Source organism: Sinocyclocheilus anshuiensis, unplaced genomic scaffold (assembly GCF_001515605.1).
Source record: "Sinocyclocheilus anshuiensis isolate Anshui unplaced genomic scaffold, SAMN03320099.WGS_v1.1 scaffold1091, whole genome shotgun sequence".
Taxonomy (NCBI): domain Eukaryota; kingdom Metazoa; phylum Chordata; class Actinopteri; order Cypriniformes; family Cyprinidae; genus Sinocyclocheilus; species Sinocyclocheilus anshuiensis.
The window spans coordinates 424,088-433,493 of NW_015544196.1; the positions used below are offsets into that span (position 1 = coordinate 424,088).

General features: G+C 34.8%; 1 protein-coding gene across 2 annotated transcripts in view; it reads right to left on the reverse strand.

Moving 5' to 3' along the window:
* LOC107696739 (kynurenine/alpha-aminoadipate aminotransferase, mitochondrial-like) overlaps positions 1–9,406 on the reverse strand; it is an 18,416-nt gene that overhangs the window by 2,022 nt on the left and 6,988 nt on the right. For both annotated transcript variants that reach the window (XM_016497222.1, XM_016497221.1), the window contains exons 3-7: positions 8,344–8,476; positions 7,042–7,174; positions 6,821–6,966; positions 1,920–1,981; positions 1,623–1,687 (exon numbers count right to left, since the gene is read on the reverse strand). In XM_016497222.1, coding sequence (XP_016352708.1) covers positions 1,623–1,687; positions 1,920–1,981; positions 6,821–6,966; positions 7,042–7,174; positions 8,344–8,454 — 517 coding nt within the window. In that variant the 5' untranslated portion in view covers positions 8,455–8,476. The remainder of the gene's footprint in view (positions 1–1,622; positions 1,688–1,919; positions 1,982–6,820; positions 6,967–7,041; positions 7,175–8,343; positions 8,477–9,406) is intronic.

Sequence of the window (9,406 nt, forward strand, 5' to 3'; positions counted from 1 at the left end):
CCGAGACTTCAGGAGAAACTAAAGTCTAGCATCACGTTTACAGACGTAACTCTTGACTGTCAATGCTCAAACAAACAGAGCAGTGTTTTGAAGGCTTACTTATTGTTAATAAGGTGGAATAAGAAAAGGATTTGAACACTGAAAATGTTCAGCTTCAAACACGTGAAGTAAATACAGTGTAAAGATGTTCAACAGGACTGACTCCATGCTCGTCTCAACAGAAACAGACGCTGTATTGAATGTGTGGAAGGCAAAACATGTGGTGTGTTTTCAGGATCAGGTGCTTCAGTTCATTTACATAAACACACACACACACAAAATTCAAACTTTGCTTTGGCAAAAAGCCCCAGCAAACCTGCTGTACTGTATCATAAAGCAACGACCCATACAAACGACTCTGACTCACAGGAAATGTTTGCAGTGATAAAGGAAAGTGGTTTCGTACAGAAGTGAGTATTTGTTCATGTAGCAAATGCAAACATTTAAATCATCACATTCAGCACAAATGTAAACTGTGTGAGCTTTTGTGTACGTGTGAATTACGCAGATGTGTGTGAGTGTGTTGAACCTCTTTCTCTAACGCTCTCTCCATTATCAGCAACAGCTGGTGGATTTTAATGTGAGAGACAACAGGAGATGGACTTTTTCATTTGAGGAAGAGTTATTATGGACTCATATTTTAGCCTTAAAATGCATTAATAATGGATTTTTTTACAAAAATACAAAAGATGTTAATTGATGGACGGCACCCATTCACTGCAGAGGATCCATTGGCAAGTGATGCAATGCTTCAGATCTGATGAAGAAACAAACTCATCTACACCTTGGATGGCCTGAGGGTATGTTTTCAGCATTTTTAATTTTGAGGTGAACTACGTATTCCTTTAAATACTGTAATCTGGACTCCGACATTCAAATATGTGACCCTGGAGCACAAAAGCAGTCTTAAGTCGCTGGGGTATATTTGTAGCAATAGCCTACAATACATGGTATGGGTCAAAATTATAGATTTTTCTTTTATGCCAAAAATCATTAAGATATTAAGTAAAGATCATGTTCCATGAAGATATTTTGTAAATATCCTACCGTAAATATATCAAAACTTAATTTTTGATTAGTAATATGCATTGCTAAGAACTTCATTTGGACAATTTTAAAGATGATTTTCTCAATATTTAGATTTTGTTTGCACCCTCAGATTCCAGATTTTCAAATAGTTGTATCTCGGCCAAATATTGTCCGATCCTAACAAACCATACATCAATGAAAGCTTATTTATTCAGCTTTCAGATGATGCATAAATCTCAATTTCGAAAAATTGACCCTTATGACTGGTTTTGTGGTCCGGGGTCACATATATGAAATAATTTACTTATTCCAACAAAATCAATAGCAGTTGTGAACTTCTGCCTTGTGTTTTAGTTCAAAACAACATCGGCAGTGTGCCACAGATGTTGTCCATACAGCTTATTACTACAGAAGATTATTTAGACTCGACTCCATTTGCAATTTTAGTATAAAAAACTATATCAGGCATTGCACTGGGATCAATGTTAAAATACAGTTACATAAGACTAATATGATAGTGTCCATAACAGATGCAGTTGATATGAGAGTCCAACCTTTGAGCCATTGGTCTGCTGAGGAGAGCATGGCGTTCCTCTGAGATCTGTAAAACTCGATCCCCCTGAGGAAGAGCAAAAACTAATGTCAACCATATTACGCACATCTCAACTTAAATAAAACCTGTTCAAATATTTAACAGCTAACCAAAGGTCCAACTGAAGTCTGTACAAGTTTACAATACAGAATGAAATACAGTTATGAACAACAATTCAAATATAGTAAGCAGAACCCTGTGGTCATTTATATAATAACACAGGAATTTGATTGAACTCATAAATAAATGTCCGGCTCACCCGTCAATGTGCTTGAGAAAACCTTCTGGACCCCAGCTATGAAGCAGCTGAGAAACGATGAGCTGAAAACACAGAGAGAGGAGAGGAAAAACAAACTTTGAGGGTCATTATACAATACGACTAACAAGAGGCTTCGTTATTTTATTCGGGCTTCAGTTTGATTCAGCTACAAGAAACATAATATGGCCTGTATTTTGCAGGTCACAATATATCAGATACGTTTATGATATGGTATAGCAATTATTTAAAAAATGAAAAAGAAAACAAAGCACTTCATACATTATTGTATAAGAGTATTTTGCAAATCATCTCTCTACAGCTAAAAAAATTACACATTATTCAAAAAAAATATATATATTAGTAATTATTAATAAAGTAAATATTATCTAATATTTATTAAACATTATTTGATGCTAAATCTTAAGAGTATTTTGCAAATCATTCCACCAAAGTGAAAAACAGGAATCAATATTATTATGTATTATTTAATGACTTTGGTAATCTTAATTAAAGAGTATTTTGCAAATAATACAAATAAATAAAAACTAAAAAACAAATAAATAAAAATGGCACTACCAAATGTCATTTTCCAAGTCTTAAGGAAACTTTTGGCTCGTCTCCCGAGGCCACAGGAGGGTGCAATGAGCAAAATAATGCAGCACATAATGTTAACGCAGGGAAATAACTGTCTATAAAAACATGCATTACGTCTAAATTAACATATATAAATCAAATATAATTTTGTAAACTGCATAAACAATTATGAACAAAACAGCATCATGTATTTATGCATTGCTTAGCCTAATACAAAGAGCCAAATCGCCGATCACACAGATTGCATTTAAAAACATATGAGACGCAGTGAAATGAAATAAACCGCGTTTTCTAAAAGTTTAAATTGTTTTAACTTTGCATGGCTTTCTTTGCATCTCCTGCATGAGACGTGAGTGCAGCAGTCATATTTGTCCGTCTAAAAAATGTGCTGAATATGCATTCTGTGTGAATGGCTTGGTTTCAGTTTTAACCTAATCAAGATCTTCTATGCATTGAGCTACTATATTTCTCTAATATTTTGAATGAATAACGCAGCAGCGTCTCGTGGGCTACACTAACAAAACATTCAAATGTAACAACGTCACTTACATCATCATCACCGCATCTCGTGCACCACTGATGACGCTACCTGATGCACTCCTAACATTTGACTGTACCATTTTTGCATTCAAATGCAAATGTTTATTTTAAATTCGACTAATATTCTTTTTTTTATTCACAATCTCCTCATCACAGGCAGGCATTTCAGCATGTGTTCGTGTTTGTGTGTGCTGTCTGCGTCACTCATAGCACGTGCCTATATTGCCTATATTTTTTATTCACAATCTCCTCATCACAGGCAGGCATTTCAGCATGTGTTCGTGTTTGTGTGTGCTGTCTGCGTCACTCATAACACGTGCCTATATCGAACATTTTTTATATCGTTATCGATGAAGGTGTACCGTCGATAAATATCGATACCGTTTTATCGCCCAGGCCTAATCTCACGCTTGTTTTTCTCACTGCATCTCTTCTCCTGAGATTCACGCTGTGAGAATAATTCAAAGTTGGGAGCCCAAACAAACACACATACAGTACAAACACACCTCCTCCTCTCATGAATCCACTCCTGCTCTCAGAGACACACCTCTGAAAGCAGAACACAAGGCCTGTCATTTAGGGACTACAGCTAAAGAGCCCTCGACTGAGGCTGCTGCGCTGCTGATTCAGGAGAGAAGCAGGACGGTGAATGTGAGCGATGATGATGAGGAGTGAATGTAAGAGGTGTGACCCGTGTGAAGGTGCTGGTGTGCATCACCACGCGGTCCACCAGCGGCTTCGGTCCAGTGACCAAACCCATCTGCAACCTGACCAGAACAACAGCACAAACACACACAAATGATTCGAGAATAATGATACCGTTTTATCGCCCAGGCCTATTCTCACTCACGCTTGTTTTTCTCGCTGCATCTCTTCTCCTAAGATTCACGCTGTGAGAATAATTCAAAGTTGGGAGCCCAAACAAACACACATACAGTACAAACACACCTCCTCCTCTCATGAATCCACTCCTGCTCTCAGAGACACACCTCTGAAAGCAGAACACAAGGCCTGTCATTTAGGGACTACAGCTAAAGAGCCCTCGACTGAAGCTGCTGCGCTGCTGATTCAGGAGAGAAGCAGGACGGTGAATGTGAGCGATGATGATGAGGAGTGAATGTAAGAGGTGTGACCCGTGTGAAGGTGCTGGTGTGCATCACCACGCGGTCCACCAGCGGCTTCGGTCCAGTGACCAAACCCATCTGCAACCTGACCAGAACAACAGCACAAACACACACAAATGATTCGAGAATAATGAAACTCAAACACAAGTGTTTCACAATCTGAGAAAAGCCCAAAGGTGCTTAAAGGAGTCATATGATGCGATTTCAATTCTTCCTTTCTCTTTGGAGTGTTACAAGCTCTTGGTGCATAAAGAAGATCCAATATAATTAGTAAATTATATTTACTAATATAAATTATTAATGTTATTTTTTATTTAAAAAACTATTGAATAGAATGTTATTTAAATACATTAAGATACAAAAAACAACTAAAAATACAAACACATAAATTATATATTTGTGTATATGACATATATATATATATATATATATATATATATATATATATGTTATTATATATAGTGCTAATTTAGTTCTAATTGGTACATATATGCACAAATTTCCCAAAAATCCCTAAATACAAATATATTATAATACTATTATAATAATGTTTTTGTGCACAGTTATAAAATATGAGATAATATTAAATATAGGATAATTCTGTCTTTTTCCATTTTCTTTTACAAGAGCCACATCAAAACCTGCTACAGTAAAACTGATGGCTTGCTGTTTATTTGTTTGCCTCCCTAGGGAGGAATATTACACAATCTCTCACGGCATCACACAACACTCAGAACTCATTTTGCATTAGGACACCCGTTGGGGTTTAGGGGCTCTTGACTGTATTGATCAGTGCAGCACCAGGCCTGGGGCAAAACATCTGCCTGGTATATGTAGACCAATTATATGAATAATTCATGGAACGATGTACTATATTTACTTGTATCTATTAATTTATGGTATGGTATTTTAATTTTCAATTATTACATGTATATATATCATGTACTGTACAACAATTAAATGGCACTACCAATGTCACTTTCCAAGAATAAAATGACACTGCCATGATAAAAAAGCATGGTAATAACAGAAGTGGATAGAGATGAGACAGGATTTCCAGTGTTATATATCTCAGTGTTGTCATTCACACAGGTTTCTCTTCGAGCTTTTCTCCCTCGAGTCGATATAATGAGCGTGACGGCTGTGTCTCAGGACAGAAACAGCACTGTCCCACTGACAAACACTGGATGACAGCAGAGCAACAGAAGAAGAGAGCAGACGATTGACTTTATTTATTTTATTACTGAGTTTTATCTTATCACAGCAGCAATAGAGAGGCTAACAGAGAGGTCAGTGTGTGACTACCGCTGCATGCTAATCTATCACACAATACAAACAGAGATAAATCAGAGCAAATTACTTCCTGGAACTGCAGGAAACATCCTCAATGATAAGCAAATCAAATTAGCTGGCAAGCTGCAAATTAAAAACTCAATAGTAAGCATATTCAACACTGGCTGTCTGCCATTGGTCGGGAAAACAAACAGCCCCGCCCCCAAACTCATGCCATTGGTTGAGAACAAACAGCAATATTTACACTTAAACTACAAACTTTGATAGTTGTCTTTTTTTACATTAACATTTAAAAATAATATTATAGAAAAATAATATAGTAGAATAGTACTAGCTTAGCATTATATTTATATATTATATTTTCTGTTTTATTTTAGCATTATCTATATACTTGCATATCATATATTCATAATTTGAATTCACTTTTATTTTTATATTTTCAGCTGTAATTTTAACTCAGTTTTATTTATAAACTAGAATAGTGTTTATGTAAATAATATTTTCAGTTTTTGTTATAAGTTTAGTATTATTTATATACTAGTATAGTATATATTGATATTCTGAATTAGCTTTTATGTTAATATTTTTAGTTTTCTATTAGTATTATTTATACACCAAGCATATACTAACATTTTGAATTAGATTTTTGTTAAATATTTTCAGTTTGTTTCGGTTTAGTATTATTTCTATACTAGTACACTATATATATATATATATATATATATATTCTGAATTAGATTTTATTTTATAATATTTTCACTTCTCATTTTAGTTTAGTATTGTTTACATAAAAGTATAGTATATACTAATACGAATTAGGATTTATTTTCCAGTTTTAATTTTAGTGCAAGTAATATGCTACGTACTTTTGTAATCTTTATTAATTTTGGGGATTTTTTTCAGATTTTCCGGAAACTTCTGATATAGCTTTAATTTATTTTTATTTTTAATAATTTTAGTACGTCAACTTCAAATTATTTATTTCAGTTAGTTGCCAAGGCAACATTTTTATATTTCATTTACATTTTTTTTAATCATTATTCTTTTTAGCATTTTATTTTTTAATAAAATACATTACATTTTTTATATATTTAGTATAATATTATACCATTTTTTTTATACTATACTTTTTCCCTGTGTCATTCTACTTTATTACACAGAACTTAATTCCTGAACTTATTTGTTTTGTTTTCTTTGTATGTATGGATGACTTGGGTTGTTACCGACATCTGGTGAAAATTTCATGTCAACAGCACCTTTTGAAATATATTTACTGAGAAAAATGGTGACGTGTTCAATACTTATATTTTCCCCGCTGTATGTGTGCACTGAGGAATAAACTCTGCTCACCTCATAGACTTCCTGTTTCCTCTCACAGGTCACGGACGCTCTGGTGGGGTTGCCTCCGTTCGGGATGGTGTACAGGACTCTCGGGACGCTGCTTCCCGGTTTCTGTGCGTCTGCTGGGTCCCAGCGCTCCAGGAGCTTCCTCAGGTCTGCAGGGATCATGCCGTTAATGCGGTTACAGCCCAGTGGCTGCAGCTGTTTATGAAAGCGTTGGTAATGTTTACATTTAATGGCTCGAGATCGAGAGAGAGAGAGATCGCAGGAAAAAAATGGTGATGATGGGAAGTGTGCTTCATACAGCTGCGTGGGAGCGTCGAGGAGGACGCTATCTCCAGAATTGACCAGCATCTCAAATATCTGATGATCAGAGTGAAGAGGAAAATTACCATTTGATTTCATTCTAAATAGTGCCACATAATTCTATAAGCATATCACTTGTAATATCAAACGCAATTCACAGATTACAAACATCAGAACAGCGTGTATCCACAAGAAGAGCATATATTGGGACAATGTTATTTTAGATGCTTTTATAGTTTTTAATTATATATATTTATATTTTCTGATTTCATTTTAATTTCAGTTAAAGTTTTAGTCTTTTTTTGTATTTTTTTTTTTAATGGTCTGTGTAGTTTTTATTATCTTTTAGTTAAGTTTGTTTCATTTGATTTCAGTTAACATTTAATTTTATTTCAAGTAACTAACTTGTTAGGTTTTACTTTTAGGTACCAATAATAACCCTGATTAGAGATGTATGATATATTGGTGAAAATTAGGATTTTATTTTAGGATTTTATCCTAAATTATTTACTATCCATTTTGATTTTTAAGTTCTAGTAATTGGGATGCGTGTTCGTGTCATTTTTAAAAAATATGTCTATATAGCTTTTATAATTGTTTTTTTTTTTTTTCAGTTTTAGTTGTTTTAGTACATCAAGTCAAACTAAATGAAAATGAGAGATGTTGCCTTGGCAACTAGTTCAAATAAAATGTTTGTTTTTTTTCATTTCAAGTAACAATTTGTTTTTATTGGTGTAGTTTACATTTATATTTGTCTTATTATGTGTTTTTGGTATAATTTATACATTACTACAGTATATTATTTTACATTTTCAGCTTTCATTTTAATTTTAGATGAATTTTTAGTAATTTTTTTTTTCTATATATAGCTTTAATTTATTTTTATTTTATTTAGGGCTTTATTTCAGTATGCCAAGTCAACAGTTCTAACTTTCAATTTTTTATTTAAAATTATTTAAGTTAGTTTATTTTACGTAACTTTTTTTGATAACTGTAGCATTTACATTTATGTATTTAACAGATGCTTTTATCCAAAGCGACTGACATTTTTCCTGGGAATCGACCCATGACTTTTGGTTAATAGTGCATTTCTCTACTCTTTCAGCTAGAGGAAGGCTTAGTTAACTGAGCATATTATTACTACCCACAAACAGAACTTTAAAATGCATCAGATTGGTTCCAGATTGGAAGCAGATGTATGTGTGATGTTAACGGTGTGGATGTACTTTGCAGAGCCCCTCCTGACTGCCGGTGGTGACACACATCTCCATCTGTCCTCTCTCTGGACTGTAGCCGGCAGTGGGAGGATTGTGGAGACTCTTCTGAAGATCCTTCATCCACGAGACCAGCTCAGGAATACTGTGAGCACACGGACACACAAGTGTTGTCAAAAACACCGGGACTTCGGTACCAAGTCGATACTTTTTAAAAATGTAACAATACCAGCCTTTCCGCAGTACTGAGTACCTGCTGGATCTGGTACCCGCTGATATGCAGCTGCGTTCAACCGCTCCCGTATTCACCTGAGCGCTCCATGAAGAGCATCAAAGGTTTCTATTTACAATGTATTTTAGCTGCGCTGAGCACCGTAGCCTATCACAGACAAGTTTGTTTGCGCATGAAGGCAATGGCCAATCAGAGGCGTTCAAGTTAACGCTCAGTATGCCAGAGTTTGTTCAGCATGAGCTCTGCGCCCTCGCAAATCATTATGTTATCCACCTTTTTCCTAACGAGCCTACTGCGTTTTAAACATAGCCGTGGGGCTTGATGTTGCAGGGCGGGGCCATGGTGGGGGATTTTTAATAAAATCCTAATATTAAACAGCCCAAACTCTTATATATTAACATACACATGAAGCAATATATATTTGTGCTTTTGTGATTTTAGTTCAATAATTTTTTCTTTAATATTTCTATTATTTAAGGGGATTTTGCTAAATATTAACATCACTGATACGCAAAAATTTTGGTCAGTGCACTTTGGCGAATTCTCTCATCAGAAACAACAAAGTGCAGATGTATGCGATGTAAATAAGAGATTAATTCATCATACACTGCAGACAACATCACTGATTATAGCTTATAGCTTTTTTTTATTATTTAAGGGGATTTTACTAAATCTTAACATCGCTGATACGCGAAATGTTTGGTCAGTGCACTTTGGCGAATTCTCTCATTAGAAACAACAAAGTGCAGATGTCCAGTGCTGTGAAAAGGTTTTTGCCCCCTTCCTGTTTTAGTTTTTTTTTGCATATTTGTCACACTTAAAAGATTCAGATCATCAAACAAA